This window comes from Heterodontus francisci, chromosome 13 (genome assembly GCF_036365525.1).
Source record: "Heterodontus francisci isolate sHetFra1 chromosome 13, sHetFra1.hap1, whole genome shotgun sequence".
NCBI classification, from domain to species: domain Eukaryota; kingdom Metazoa; phylum Chordata; class Chondrichthyes; order Heterodontiformes; family Heterodontidae; genus Heterodontus; species Heterodontus francisci.
In genome coordinates this window covers 56,227,010-56,243,617 of record NC_090383.1, presented here as the reverse complement: position 1 = coordinate 56,243,617, position 16,608 = coordinate 56,227,010, and the positions used below count along the sequence as shown (strand labels likewise).

The 16,608-nt window shown below is 43.5% G+C and overlaps 1 protein-coding gene across 1 annotated transcript in view; it reads right to left on the bottom strand.

Moving 5' to 3' along the window:
- Nucleotides 1-16,608, bottom strand: part of pde10a (phosphodiesterase 10A) — a 565,280-nt gene that overhangs the window by 194,892 nt on the left and 353,780 nt on the right. The window contains exon 13 of the mRNA XM_068044845.1: nt 14,514-14,606. Within this exon, the coding sequence (XP_067900946.1) occupies nt 14,514-14,606 (93 nt within the window). The remainder of the gene's footprint in view (nt 1-14,513; nt 14,607-16,608) is intronic.

Here is a 16,608-nt window from a genome sequence, read left to right as displayed (position 1 = left end):
GGGAGAAACTACCTGCTTGTCGTGAACGTTACCTGCTAGGACCGTATTTCCTCGGGGAACACCATTTGACAGTACAAATGCAAAGGGCTTGTTTTTCCACTTCCAAAACTCAGCCTTCACATGTCCGTTTTTATGACAAAATAGCATGTCGGTCCCCTCGAACCAAATTTTTCCTGCAGACTTTCTCTTTTACTAACCTGAGGAGTGTCTGTGTCTTTACCGTCACCATTTTTCTTGATAGAACCAGATATTTTTTCATTATCAAACTTCCTATCTCTCCAATTTCTCTGTAAGTTTCCAAATTGGGGCCTGTGACCATTGTTCTTGTGAACCAATTCATAATCATCTGCTACTACAGCGGCTTCCTTTATTTTATGAACTTTATGTTCTTTCAGGTGGAAAATTATTCCCGAAGAGATACTATTTTTGAATTCTTCCATCTGAATCACATCCCTAAGGCTCTCAAAGTCTTGTGCAATCTTCATCGATCTATACCACCTATCAGACACATTTCCTTCTCTCGAGGAAGAGGCAGGTGGTGCAGGAGTCTTCCTAGACACGGGCGAGGTGCCAAAGGATTGGAGAGTGGCAAATGTGACACCCTTATTCATTAAAGGTTGTAATGAGTCATAAAGTCATAGAGTTACATAGCACAGAAACAGGCACCTTCGGCCCATCGTGTCAGTGCCGGCCATGAAGCACCTATCTATTCTAATCCCATTTTCCAGCACTTGGCCCATAGCCTGTATGCTATGGTGTTTCAAATGCTCATCTAAATACTTGTTAAATGTTGTGAGGGTTACTACCTCTACCACCTCTTCAGGCAGTGCTTTCCAGATTCCAACCACCCTCTGAGTGAAATTTTTTTTCCTCAAGTCCCCTCTAAACCTCTTGCCCCTTACCTTAAATCTATGCCCGCTGGTTACTGACCCCTCTGCTAAGGGAAAAAGTTTCTTCCTATCTAACCTATCAATGCCCCTCATAATGTTGTAGACCTCAATCATGTCTCCCCTCAGCCTTCTCTGCTCTAAGGAAAACAACCTGAGTCTTTCCAGTCTCTCTTCATAGCTGAAATGCTCCAGCCCAGGCAACATCCTGGTGAATCTCCTCTGCACCCTTTCCAGGGCAATCACATCCTTCCTATAGTGTGGTGACCAGAACTGTACAAAGTACTCCAGCTGTGGCCTAACTAGCTTTTTATACAGCTCCATCATAACCTCCATGCGACATATTCTATGTCGCGGCTAATAAAGGCAAGTATCCTTCCTTGGGGAAGATGCGTTCCCCTGTCAGCATTCCGAAGGGATCTTTCCCTCCGCGACACCCTGGTCCACTCCTCCATTACCCCCACCACTTAATGCCCTTCCCACGGCATCTTCCCCTGCAATCGCAGGTGTAATACTTGCCCATTTACCTCCTCTCTCCTCACTATCCAAGGCCCCAAACACTCCTTTCAGGTGAAGCAGCAATTTACTTGTACTTCTTTCAATGTAGTATACTGTATTCGCTGCTCACAATGTGGTCTCCTCTACACTGGGAAGACCAAACGCAGATTGGGTGACCGCGTTGTGGAACACCTCCTCTCAGTCCGAAAGCATGACCCCGAGCTTCAGGTTGCTTGCCATTTCAACACTCCCTCCTGCTCTCATGCTCGCATCTCTGTCCTGGGATTGCTGCAGTGCTCCAGTGAATATCAACGCAAGCTCGAGGAACAGCATCACATTTACCGATTAGGCACACTACATCCTGCTGGACTGAACATTGAGTTCAATAATTTCAGAGCATGACGGACCCCCCATTCTACTTTTATTTTTAGTTATTTTTTTCTTTTTTATATTTTTTTATGTTTATTTTATTTCATCTTGGTTGTTCAGTTTGCCTACCCACTTTTTTCATGTTTGTGCTTGTGGCTGTTCAGTTTTCAGTCCATTAACACCCGATCTGTACTAATGCTTTGTCTGTCAACACACCATTAACATATTGTTTGCCTTTGCTCCATGACCTTCTGGTCGGTTATTCTCTGTGACCTTGCCCTAGCTCCACTTTCTCCTTTGTTATCTCTTGCCCCACCCCCGCTTTACTTGCTTAAAACCTTTCACATATTTAACATTAGCTAGTTCTGAAGAAGGGTCACTGACCTGTAACGTTAACACTGAGGGTTGGATGGTGGCGTGGGGGCGGCGTAAGATTCAGCGGCAGGCTCCGGGAGGCCTAACCGCCCCGATTCCGCCTCCGACCAAGTTTACGGAGGTCCGGCGGGGGTATGAAGCGGCCCACCGCCCCTTACGTGGCCACCTAACAGCCACTTAAGGGCCCTCGCCCGCCTCGGGTGCCCGATAGAGGGCCTCCCAACCCAACCCTGGGATCCAAGACACCCCCCTCCCCCCAAACGTCCACCCTAGCCTCACCAGGGCACGACTGATTCCCCTGGTGAGGCAACCCAAACTTACCTTCAGTCCCGGCTCCTTGGTATCCTCCTCGGCTGGCTGGGCTGCAGTCCCAGCAGTGGCCACCGCTCAAGTCGGTGAAAGTCCCGCCACAGGCCAATTAAAGCCTGGGGATCCGTAAAATATGGGACGGATCCCCAGGCCGGGCGGAAGCGAGTTCGGCACCAACAATTACGTCGGAGTCTGGCTCCCGTCCGCCCACTGGTAAATTCCAGCCACTGACACTTCTACCACTTGTCTGGCTTCATTCCCTAGGATTAGATCCAGTACTGCCCCTTCTCTTGTAGGACTTTCTACCTACTGGCTCAAAAAGCTCTCCTGTATGCATTTTAAGAATTCCGCCCCCTTTAAGCCTTTTGCACTAAGACTATCCCAGGTGATATTGGGGAAGTTGAAATCCCCTACTATTATTACCCTATTATTTTTACACCTCTCTGAGATGTGCCTAGCAACTGCAGGCCAGTTAGTTTAACATCATTGGTGGGTAAGGTTTTAGAAACAATAATCAGGGACAAAATCAACAGGCACTTGGAGAGGTTTGAGTTCGTTAAGAATAGCCAGCATGGATGTGTAAAAGGCAGATCATGCTTGACTAATGTAATTGAATTTTTTGATGAAGTAACAGATGAAGGGAATGTGGTGGATGTTGTCAGTGGATTTTAGGAAAGGATTTGATGAAGTACCAAATAAAAGGTCGATTAACAAAATTGAGGTTCATGAAACAGGAGGGTCAGTGTCCAATTGGATAAAAAATTGGTTGAAGGACAGAAAACACTGAGTCATGGTAAATAGTTGTTTTTCAGACTGGAGGATGGTAGATAGTGGTGTTCCCCAAGGTTCAGGGCTGGGACCACTAGTTTTTGTGATATATAAATGACTTGGATATTGGAATACAGAGCAAAATCTCAAAACATGGAGGAGAGGCAACAGTGAGGATGATGGCAACTGCCTGCACCAGGACATTGTCATGCAGACCCCCACCTGCCAAGAATGAGGCACATTAACTTCACCACATGGACATAAAATTTCAAATTGTTGCTGGGAAGAAGAGAAGGCCTGTGACAAGGGGTTACCAGGTCCCTGGTTGGAAAGGCATTTTTGCATATTAACAGACAGTGTTTGTAGACAAAGGACCATTTCCTGGCACACACAATACACAGAGCCAAGACATGGTCAAACCAGTTGATCACATGCCTAACCTGCTTGGCAACCTGGGGTTTTCTGAATTGTACAGTGTTTGAACTGGGGGAAAGCTTTTGCTCTTGGACTGAGAAGAATTCTCCTGGATGGCTCGCCACAGCCTCTCCTGCCTGTCTGCCTGCTCTCATCTCTTTCTCAAGGAACTCCAAAAACCCACTGAAGACACATGAACCAAGAGAGAAAAGTCTCCTTCATTGAACAAGGTTTAAGAATAATATTGGGCCCCAACGAAAAACAAGATCTACCCACAATCAAGGACTATACAGTGAGTTCGAAGACCTGTAACAAAAACTCTTCAGATATAGCCTCAAACCTTTCCACTTTATTTCTTCTGCTTTTTTCTGTCCCTATCTGCATGTGTGTATGGCGTATGCATGCTAGCATGGGCACGTCGTGTATCTGTAAGCGTTAACCGAATTAGAGTTTAAGTTTAAATTTAATAAAAGTCCACTTTTCTTCTTTAAACCTAAGAAAGCCTGTTTGTGCTGGTTTCTTTGCCTTATAATTGGAAAGCGTTGAACAAGGATTCACCTGGGGGAGCTAAAAACACGGTGTGTTTAAAAATTAAACCCTGTTACAGTAAGACCAGGCTGAAAGGGAACCCTAGACCTTTTTCTCACCTGGTCGTAACAGAAATTTGGGTGCTAGCATCCGGAATTGACCCACAGACAAATGAGAGAAATTGGAAGTGGGAAGCCAAATTGTTCCCAAGTAAAAAAGAGCAAGATTACTACAGGTTTTCTTGTGGTTGTGTATGATTGAATACTTACATGTCTGCAACTGAAGCTAGTAGCTCAGCAAGCCAGGGTGAAGTAACTTGGGATAAGTTAAAAGCACTGTCTATGGAGGAGTTGAGGAAATTGGCTGAGCAGTGTGGGATCACTGTACGAGGCAAGTCTACGAAGTCCGAACTTCTAAGGCTAGGGGGCCACCATTTTTCCCTTGAATCTGAAGAAGCAGAAGCAGTGTTAGAAGTAGACCCAGACAGGGCACTGCGAGCAAAGATACAACTGGAACAAATGAAACTTGAATTAGAAGACAGGGAAAGAGAAAGAGAGAGACAGGAGAGGGAGAAAGAAAGAGCCTTCCAGAAGGAATGTGAAGAAAATGAAAGGCAGGTGAGAGAGAGAGAGAGAGAGAGAGAGAGAGAAAGAATATTCCAGAAAGAATGCGAAGAAAGACAGTTGAAGCGGCTTGAGTTAGCTAGGTGGGTGACAGAGTAACCCCAATGAAAGCATAGCCAATATGGAGGAGTGTAATTCCGGGCTGGGTGCAGAACTGTTACAACTAGCTCATCTAATCCCAAAATTCAACGAGAAAGATGTGGAGGCATTTTTTGTGTCCTTTGAGAAACTGGCAAGGCAGCTAAAATGGCCAGCTGAGACCCGGTCTCTTTTACTACAAAGCAAGCTAACTGGAAAAGCCCATGAGGTTTATTTGCTGTTGCCAGATGAGAGTTCATCAAATTATGAAATCACCAAAAATACTATTCTGATGGCGTATGAATTAGCGCCCGAAGCCTATCGCCAAAAGTTTAGAACTCTCAAGAAGCAAGCTAATCAAACTTATCAGGAATTTGAAGGAAGCAAGCAGCCGGGTTGTGACCGGTGGCTGAGGGCTCTTAAAGTACAGCTCAGCTATGAGAATCTCAGAGAAGTAATTCTGTTACAGGAATTTAAACACTCTCTCCCACTCTCCATAAAAACCCATGTAGAGGAGCAGAGGGTCCAGAGAGCCCGGCAAGCGGCTGTTCTGGCCGATGAGTTTGCTTTAATTTATAAGTCGGTTTCCCAGGGAGAACCTTTCCTAATCAACTCCACAAGAAACAGGGCAGTGCCAGGAGACGGTCCCCTGCAGTTTCCCTGAATGTGTAATGAATGCGGCCATGATCAAACCCAGAGGAGACTGAATTGATACTGCAGGAAGATGACTATGAGGTCTGTCTGTCTGAGACTTTCTTTGGAAAGTTAGAAGATGCAGGAAATGAATTAAATGGATCTTCCCCAGCTGAGGCTCAGCGAGCTGACCCAGTATTGAGAGAGTTAGCACAAGCTGCCCAGTCTGAAATTGAAGCAGACTGAGTCTCTGTTTGCTACTATTTTTAAAGAATGAGGTACTGATGAGGAAATGGAGTTCTCCTCACAGACCTGAGAGGAAGGAACGGGCAGTACTTCAACAGTTAGAGGTGCCGCAGAGGTACCGGAGAGAAATATTAAGAAGGGCCCACGAGACTATAGTGGCTGTACATGCCAGTATATGACAGACCAAAGCCCGCATAAGACAGCAGTTTAACTGGCCAAAACTCCACAAAGATGTGGTGGAGTACTGGAGAAGTTGCCACATGTGCCAGGTTGAGGGGAAACCTGCACCCCACGTCCTGTACCGGTGTTAGGAGGACCCTCCAACATAGGGCTGGTGAACTGCAAGGGGCCCCCGACGAGAACAAAAAGGATATAGACAGACACGGCTGGCAAAAAGTTAGACAGGAAAGGGGAAAAAGCCACCAAGAGGGCAGGTTACAGGAAGTCCGGGAGGAATCACGGATGAAAACCCCTACTGTCTGGTCAGCCAACCCCGAAAAATGTGAAAAGTTAGACCCCAATCCTCCTACGTAAATGCAAACTCGAGAAGCAGCCCACCAGAGTTGCTAACAGTATTCACAGGAACATGCAGAGACAAAAAATGACCTCTAGGGGGCAGAGAAACCATGAGGGTGATGCCTCACCCAGTCAAAGTGCCACAGGGGAGTGCAATAGAGTCTGCACAAATACCTGCAGGCAGGAGTGTCCCAGAGAACCAAGGGGAGATTTACGAAGAATGTTCCCCCACAGTCAGAGAAAAAGGGAACCACCCATCCCCTGAAGTCAAAAGCCTTTGCATGACTCAACAAAACAATGAAAGAGAGTTCAGGATAGACCCGCCCACGACTGACTCTCTTGGAAAAAAACTCCAACCTAGTGCTAATTAAATCTACCTCCCACCGTCCCCACCCCTTGGTAGACTTCAACAGGAACAAAGACCCTAACAGTCATGGCAATGGTCAAACTGAAGAAAAACTTTCTCAAAGAATCACATGGTTACTGGGATGCCAAAAAGGGGAAATTAAAGCAGCACTGGCACCAAGAAAAGACAGCTTTAGTACGTTTTAGGATTCATGAATGAATGGGAATGAATGAGATAAATGCATAGTTTTCTGTGTCTTATATTTTTCTCAACCCTTTTAATGAAATGCGCTTTTCTCAAATCGCATATCATTCACCTGGGTGTGGAGGTATCATACAGGCCCCCGCTTGCCAAGAATGAGGCATGTTAATTTCAACACGTGGACATTAAATTTCAAATTGTTGCTGGGAAGAAGAGAAGACCTGTTACAAGGGGTTGCTAGGCCCCTTGTTGGAAAGGCATTTTTGCATATTAACAGACAGTGTTTGTAGACAAAGGACCATTTCCTGACACACACAATACACAGAGCCAAGACATGGTCAGACCAGTTGGTCACATGACTAACCTGCTTGGCAACCTGGGGTTTTCTGAATTGTATAGTGTTTGAACTGGGAGAAAGCTTTTTGCTCCTGGACTGAGAAGAACTCTCCTGCCTGTCTGCCTGCTCCCATCTCTTTCTCACAGAACTCCAAAAACCCACTGAAGACACATGAACCAAGAGAGAAAGGTGTCCCACATTGAACAAGGTTTAAGAAGAATACTGGGCCCCACGAAAAGCAAGATCTACCTACAATCAAGGACTATATAGTGAGCTCGAAGACCCATAACAAAAACTCTTCAGATATAGCCTCAAACATTTCCACTTTATTTCTTCTGCTCTTTTCTGTCCCTATCTGCATGTGTGTATGGCGTATGCTTGCTAGCGTGGGCACATTGTGTATCCGTGGACGCTAAAGGAATTAGAGTTTAAGTTTAATAAAAGTTCACTTTTCGTCTTTAACCCTAAGGAAGCCTGTTTGTGTTGGTTTCTTTGCCTTATAATTGGAAAGTGCTGAACAAGGACTCACCCAGGGGGAGCTAAAAGCACGATGTGCTTAAATTTAAACCCTGCTACAGTAAGACCAGGTGAAGGCTGAAAGGGAACCCTAGACCTCTTTCTCACCTGGTCGTAGCAACCTAGATAGGCTAACAGAATGAGAATAAAAGTGGCAGATGGAATTAATTACAGACAAGTGTGAGGTGATGCATTTTGACAGAAGGGATAGGGTGAGGCAATATAGACTCAATGGCACAGTTCTAAAGAGTGTACAGGAACAGAGGGATCAGGTCTTCAAAGTTGGCAGGAAATATTGAGAGGGTGGTCAGCAAAGCAAATGGGATCTTGGGCTTCATAAATAGAGGTATTGAACACAAAAGAGAATTTATGTTGAAACTTTATAAAGCTCTGGTTCGGCCACAACTAGAGTACTGTGTTCAGTTCTGGTCACCATACTTTAGGAAGGATGTGAGAGTCCTTGCGAGGGTTCAGAGGAGGTTTACCAAAATGGTTCCCGGGATGAGGGATTTGAACTACAAGGTTTGGTTGGAGAATCTGGGCTTGTTCTCCTTGCAGCAAAGGAGATTTGATAGAGGTGTACAAGATGATGACAGGTATAGATAGGTAGGTAGGCAAAGAAAAGCTGTTCCTATTAGCTGATGTACAAGGACGCGGGGGCATAGATTCAAGGTTTTGGGCAAGGGATGCAGAGGGAATGTGTGGAAGATCTTTTTTACGCAGCGGGTGATAATGACCTGAATTTCTGTTTGTAGGCCTCTGGTACCAACTTATAGGTGTTGAGGATAGCAGTTTTACTTAGTCATAGTCACCCGAGTGTTCTTCTGAAAAAAACGAGTAAACCTCCAAAGCTTCCCCCATGAAAACACTCTGTAGGACCAGTGTCCAAGATGATTTAGGACAATTCAGATTCGTGGCAATTTTCTCAAATGACACCAAGTACATTTCTACTCTCTCCTCACTAAATTTAGGAATGAGAAGTATATTCTTTGTAATCAAAACTACGAGGAGTTTGCTCTGGGTCATCCTCACCTTTCACCTCCAAAGCATGTTCATGGACTGAACTTTTCTCTTTCAAGTTTTTTCATTTATTGTTCCCTCTCTAATTCTAATACAAGTTTTCACATTTCTTTCTTTTTCTGCTGTTTCGCTTCGTCTTTTGTTTTCTTCCTTTTCCAATCTCATTCTCTCTATTTCAAATTGTCTCCTTTTCCTGTCCTTTGCTAATTCAATTTTGGCTAGTTCTGCTTGAACACTAGAAGAAATATCCTTTTCGTTCTCAAGCTTCAAGTGATGAGCCAATTCTTCAATGATCTCTGCCTTCCTAGCCCCAATTTTAAGCTGATCCCTATGTTCCCTGTTATAGCCTTAAAATTATCTTTTGTCCAAAGGCCTGAGCAGCGAAGTTACTCAAGTTGATTTCCCACTGAATACAGCAGAAGTAAATGTGAAATCTTATTTGTTAAAACTCTGTAAACGTTCAGTATAGTGTTACGACCAGGTGAGAAAGGTGGCTACGAGTTTTTTACTGTCTTCACCTGGTCTTGTTGTAACAGGGTTTTATTTTAAACACACTGTGTTTTGAGCTCCCCCCTTTTTGTGAACCCTTGTTCACAGCCTTCCAATTATAAGGCAAAGAAACCAACACACCAGGTTTTCTCAGGTTTAAAGGAGAAAAGTGAAGTTTATTAAACCTTAAACTTAAACTTTAATACAGTTCATGCCTACGGATATACGACGTGCCCACGCTAGCATGCACTCGCAATATACACATGCAAATAGGGGCAGAAAAGAGGAGAGGAAAATATAGTGGAGAAGGGTTTGAGGCAATATCAGAAGGGTTTCTTGTTTACTGTGCTTTGAGCTCACTTAATTGTAGGTAGTCTTGCTGTTCGTCGGGGCCCAGTATTCTTCTTAAACCTGTTCATGTAGGAGATTTTTCTCTCTTTGAGATTCATGTGTTTTCACAAGATTCAGTTCCATGGGAAAGAGATGGAGACAGGCAGGACTGGAGAGGTTCTGCTTCAGTTCCAGGAGCATACAGCTTTCTGAGTTCAAATTCCAACAGCCAGTTAGTCATATGACTAAAACTGGTCTGACCACTTCTTCTGTGATTGTGGATTCTGCTATCTTAGCAGTCAACCTGGAATGCTAGCTCCCCCCCCATCTTCTATGTCTAGTAATCAAAAGTCCATTGTTGGTTGAATGAGTCAGGGCATGGCCCTTTGTCCCTTGTTTCAAGACTGTCTGTTACCATGCCAATGTCTTTCTAGTCAGGGGCTTGCAATTTTAAATTTTAATGTTCATGTGGCAAAATAATGTGTACCTCAGTCTTGACAGGTGGGGGCTTGCCTGACAAAGGACTAATTTGGATCAATCTCACATGAACCCCTAATTTTGTTATGAACCCCGTGGAGATCAACAAACCAAAAGAACCAAATTTACCGAACAGCCCCAATAACAAAAACTAATAAAATTTCACTTTTGTAATTTTTACCCTAACAATCAAACCAAAATCAACATAAAGTAAGCATGAATTAAAATAGATCTCACGCATATATTGGGAAATCCACTCAGAATATATGGTACCAATTACAGCCACAAAGTTCTTCAAATTTCTGAACTTCCTCAGGTAGATCTCCAGCTTCTTTCTTCAAAGATATAGCCACATATTCTCATCAGACAGCAGTTCCCCTTCAATTCGAACTCCACAGATACGGTCTTCACCCAAAATGGCGCAGTTCTCCAGAACCTCCTCAGCTCTGTTCATGACAGTCTTAATGCCATGGATCCACCAGTATTACCTTTATCTGAGCCTTTCAGTGACAACCCTGTACACTGTATGGCCGGGTCTGGTTGATCAGTTACTTTCAGTAACAGTAACAGAAATAGCTACAACTACTGATATTGATAGCTCTTGGTTCTAGCCTTCACTTTCTTCAGCCTGCTGGCTCTCTTGCGCCTGTGTAATCTGGGCTTGGATGGCTCTGTCTCCTTTTTATCTGGTTCCAACCAGTTTCTGTATCCTCAGAAAGCTGAAATTTTAGTTTGTTTCAATTTTCCTTTCAGTTAGGATTTGTCTCAGAATAAAACCCAGCTTTGAAACCAGGGTCAGTGCACCTAACAGAACATTCGACAAGTCTTCTGTTCAGATAACAGCTCGCACCAATTCCCCCACTGGTCCAGCAGACTGCAGATTCTATCATATGAGATCTACTGGATTAGTACAGCTCCCACAACACTCAAGAAGCTCGACACCATCCAGGATAAAGCAGCTCGTTTGATCAGCAGTCTATCCACTATCTTGAACATTTACTCCTCCACTGCAGCAACTCACCACGCCTCCTTCATGAGCACCTTCCAAACCTGCGACCTATTCCACCTAGAAGGACAAGGTCAGCAGACGCATGGGAACACCACCACCTGCAAGTTCCCCACCATCCTGACTTGGAAATATATCGCTGTTCCTTCACTGTTACTGGGTCAAAATCCTGGAACTCCTTTCCAAACAGCATTATGGGTGTACCCGCACCAGATGGACTGCAGCTGTTCAAGAAGGCAGCTGACCGCTATCTTTTCAAGAGCAATTAGGGATGGGCAACAAATGCCGGCCTTGCCAGTGATGCCCACATCCCTTGAAAGAATAAAAAAAATCTACTGCATTACCATTGTCTACTCTTGCTGTTACCTCTTCAATGACTTAGACTTTTAGAATCAATGCCAACTATTTTTTGTTATATTTTCTGTCTCTAGATGCCCTTCCATCTCTTGTATAGATTCCACTGTCTTGCCTATTAAGAAGTTAATGTTCCAGAAAACTGCCTGGAATACTCAAGAAATTCATTGGCTTTGGGATTCAAGCTGTTCTGTTTCCTCCAGTCCGTGTGAAAATTAAAGTCTCCCATTATAACTACTCTATTTCTGCAACAAACTTCTCTGATCTCCATGTTTACGTATCTCGCTACCCAATCACTGCTATCTGGAGGCCTATAAACAACTGCCACAAGTCTTGCATCCTTTTCTATTCCTCAATTCTACCCATAGCGTTTTTACTGCTTGCTCACCACTACTGATATCCCCTCTTTATAATGCTGTAATAGTTTTCCTTTTCAATATTGTTACTCCTCCACATATTTCAATTTCCATGTTCTTTGTGAAGACCTTATTACCTGAAATATTTATCTCCCTGTCATGTTCAACTTGTAGGCTGGTCTCAGTGATGGCCAATGCACTATCCCTGAATTTATCCTGAATTTCTGCTTCTAATTTAATAATTTAATTTCTTAATGTTCCGTGCATAGAATTTATATTTGGGCAATAGACCTGGTCCTGCCTTCATGCCCTGAGGCTATTTTTAATACTTATTTTAACTTATCATTTCTTTTTATCAATTCAGTTGTATTTTTGTCCGTTATTTTGTAATTATATTACAAAAGTATTAATATTACCTTTAACACTATTGATGAACAGGACTTCGCTCTCATCTCGTTTTTAATCTTTCAGCTACTTTTATTTTTGGCTGAGGCACACCCATCTCTGTCCACCACCCTTTATTGGTTTACTGTCCTTTCGACTGCCCTGTTTGTCCTTCAGCTAGGACCTTGGTCCCATTCTGGTTCAAATGAAGCCATGCCAACAGTTCCTTCCTGTGCCAGTACTGCTGCCAGTGAGCTATGAAATGAAACCCCTTGTTGCCACACCAATCCTTTAACCATGTGTTAATTTTATTAACCTGCTTATCCCTATTCCAATTTTCAGGTAGTTTGGGTAATAATCATGAGACTATTACCCTCAAGGTCCTTCCTTTTAATTTAGATTCTATCACTTGGTACTTTCTCAGCAGGACCTTCTCCTTGTTCTTTCCTGTATTGTTCATTTTGACCTGGACAACAAAAATTGGATCTCCCCACTCCCTCTCTAAATTCCTTTTCAGGTACATCCAGATATCCCATACCCTGACACCTGGTAGGCAACATGCTCTTTGGACTTCACACTTGTGACTGAATTGAATTCAATAAATTCCCCTAATTATTGGACCTTCTATATCTATCATGTTTCTAGTTTGCTCCTCCCCCTTTGGATATCCTTCTGCTCCAAGGTGCCTAGGTCAGCAATATGGCCGTCCTCCTGCAGTCTTTCTCCTTATCTTTAAAAGGTAGCAAATAACACTGTACCTGTTGGTCATGGTCATTATCTGCATGATCTTCTTCTTTATCTCCCCTCAGTTCTTCCTACCCTGTTGACTGACAGTCACATCCTCAACTTCCTGTACCTGTGGTTTCCTTTGGGATGTGATCATATTTATTTAGAGATACAGCACTGAAACAGGCCCTTCGGCCCACCGAGTCTGTGCCGACCATCAGCCACCCATTTATACTAATCCTACATTAATCCCATGTTCCTACCACATCCCCACCTTCCCTCAATTCCCCTACCATCTACCTATACTAGGGGCAATTTACAATGGCCAATTTACCTATCACCCTGCAAGTCTTTGGCTGTGAGAGGAAACCGGAGCACCCGGTGGAAACCCACGCGGTCACAGGGAGAACTTGCAAACTCTGCACAGGCAGTACCCAGAATTGAACCTGGGCTGCTGGAGCCGTGAGGCTGCGGTGCTAACCACTGCGCCACTGTGCCGCCCACCACTGCACCACTGTGCCGCTGTGGAATAAACTATTCAGCAATTCCTCCTCTTTCCTTGTGTGACAGACTGTCTCTGCAGATGCTTTCCAATGCCATGATCACCTATTTCCATTGCCATAATATTGCCTGTGTCTGCCTCTGCTGCAGCCCATCTGCTGCTGAAACCGTCATTCATGCTTTAGTTACCTGTATAGTTTCAATGGTCTTCTGGTCCTACCTTCCGCAACCTAGAGCTCATTCAAAATACTGCTGCCGTTTTCCCAACTCGAACCAAGTTCCATTTACCCATTACCCCTGTGCTTGTTGACTCAGACTGTGTTCCAATCCAGCAATACACCAAATTTAAAATTCTCACCCTTGTGACTGAATCCCTCCATGGCCTCACGCTTTTGTGACCTACTCCAACCCTACAACCTTCCAAGAACAATACACTCCCCAATTTGTACCTTCTGCCATCTAGGCTTTAATTTCCTTCCTGAATTTCTCCTCCATTATACTCCTCTCTTCTTCTTTAAGAAGTTCCTTAAAACCTACCATTTTGCCCTAAGAGGCTCGGTGTCAAATTATTTCTGTTATCACTCCTATAAAATGCCTTGGGCCAATTGACTACATCAAAAGATTCTATAAAACTGCAAGTTATTCTTATATAAAAATCACAAAGCAATAACTTTCACCCTATACTGAACAGTCAGACACACTTTTACAAATCAAACTGAAAAGACAGAACAGGAACTCCCAAAGGCACTTTTTTCAAATAGGTGAGCAGCAATGGAGGAGTGAATAGGAAAAACGATTTTTAATTTCAGCATGAGAACAATTTAAATACAACTGCCTAAAATTAACAGGTCTAATGAGGCTCACATATTCGCTATTCAAGACCTACACAAAGTTAGAAAAAAGTCTCTCCATGTCTTACAAATCTGGTGGTCAAGCCTAAGCGTCCGATTCAGTGAGTTGCATTCCCAGAATGCAGAGGCAGCCCCGTGAATGACAAACCTATTGAACATAGTTGGAAAAATGGAAATAAAGTTCAAGAGTTAGTCCCATATAGAGCTTTGATCAACACCAAGGACACTGTGAAGGTGGTACACTCCTAGAAAAAGGTGTTTGTGGTGACTCATAATCCGGATGACTGGGGTGTCAAAATACTCTGTTTGTATATGGTCTCAAACATCAGTTCACACGTTAAAGTAACTATTCAAAGTGCTTTGCACACGCATTACCTGTTGAAGCGAGGGTCTGCATAGGCATCAGGAATATTGAGAACCTCTCCTGTTCGTGCTACCTGCCCAGCAATTCCTTTTTCAATAGAAAACCTAAGCAGCAGAAAAGAGGTAGCTAATTTGTCATTTTTCTTCTGTATTCAGAAGACAAACTAACATAGCAATGAATCAGCAATTATCGACACTTCTAATAACTCTGATGGATTTTGAGCAACAGGAAGTATTTTAGTATACCAAGCTGCATTCCAAAAGATAAGAACATTCATAAACTGCCTCACAGATCACTGTCCAATGCTTCAGGATATTTTGGAAGCTTTGACATCAGTTCCTGCCTATCCTTGCTTGTCACTGAACAGAAAGAGAGACATCATGTCCAGTCTTCTCTAGTAGTTAAAACACCAGACCATGCCATTATTCTGCATGATACTAATATGCAAATGTTTAGCATGTTGACATAATATCCTTTCACTGCTGTATTAATTGCTTTGTTAACCATTTGAAATAAATGTGTGAACACTCATTATTATAGAAGATAAAGGAATTTTAGACACATTAAGCATTTATATGCTATTATCACAGTGTTATGAGTGCTTCCATTTTTTTTGGAGGACTTGGGTTTTAAAACTGAAAATAGATTCCATAGATGCTGGAACTTTGAGTGTTTTTTCTTAAAAATCAGAAGGTCTTTTGGACTGAGCTTGCAAACAAACAGTTACTGGAAGGCACCGGTTTTCATATAAATACCCAGCAGGGGGCTTTTTTGACTTGGGGAAGATGTTTACAGAGAAGTGATAGGTCAAGATTTATAGGGGTCAGGAGGCTTGACTCCTCAGATGTTTGTGGTTTCGCTTTGGACAGGCAGTTGGGATATGGACAATGGTTTGAAAAAGAGTTAAAGAATCAACCTGCCAGGGACAAGCCCCACAGCAAGTTTGGAACCTCCGGAGACAGTCAGGGCAGACTTATTTAGAATTTGAGAGGGTAAGGCAAATTAATTTTGATCGTTGTTGGAGGCACTAATGGTAGAGGCCACGTATGAGAACCTTGAGGAATTTAAAAATTCACTCCCTCCGTTAGTAAGAATTCATGTCGAGAACCAGAAGGTATCAACGGCCTGACAGGCAGCAGAAATTGCTGATGAGCTTGTTTATAAGCACAAACCCTTTGTCCATCACCCCCACAAACCTAAGAAGGATAGAAGGTGGGAGGGTGAAAGGAAGGCAAGTAGCTGGGGACAAAAAGGGATAGCTGGGAATGCTTTGGGATCTCCTCCTCAGGCCAGAAAGGAAGAAGCTGTGGATGGAAGTGAGGTCTGCAAGCCTACGTATTACCATTTCGACTTGGTGTAGAATGCTGCAAGAAACCTATTGGGGTACACAAAGTCAATGTAGAGAAAGGGACCCTGACCGAGAGTATGACAGATCAGGCTGTAGCTCCAACTGCAGCTTTAAGGCCAAGTAGAAAAACCACTGTGACTGCAGGCGTTGTGAATAAGATACCTGAGAGTTATAGGGAATTCTTGTCAAAAGGAAAAGTAACTTCTTATCCCTCAAGTGAGGTAGGTAAACCTATAGTTATACTTAGGGATACAGGGGCCACACAAACTCTTTTGCTGGGGAAAGACATAATTTTTCCATCAGAGAGCACAATGAATACCAAGGTTTTAGTAAATGGTATTGACGGTAAGTACACATCTATACTTTTATATCAGTTGAACCTAGAGTGTGACCTAATATCTGGAACGGTAACTGTAGGAGTTGTCCATAGTTTGCCAGTAGACGGAGTTGACCTACTCCTGGGGGACGATTTGGCCACAGCGAAAGTAGTAGCTTCTCCAAGGTTCCGGGAACTTTTCCTTCATGTGTGGTGACCCAAGCAATGGCTAAACAAGTTCCATTGTTGGAGGTAAAATTGGCACCACAGATAGTCGAATATCAGAAACTTTCTTTGGGGATTTGGATAATCCACAGGAAATGTTTAATAAGTCTTCCCTGATCAAAGCACAGCAAGCTGATCCAGAGTTAAATACTGTGGCACAATCAGCTCTAACAGAAGTTGTGGCAAACGGAGTTTCAGAAGGCTACAATATTAAAGA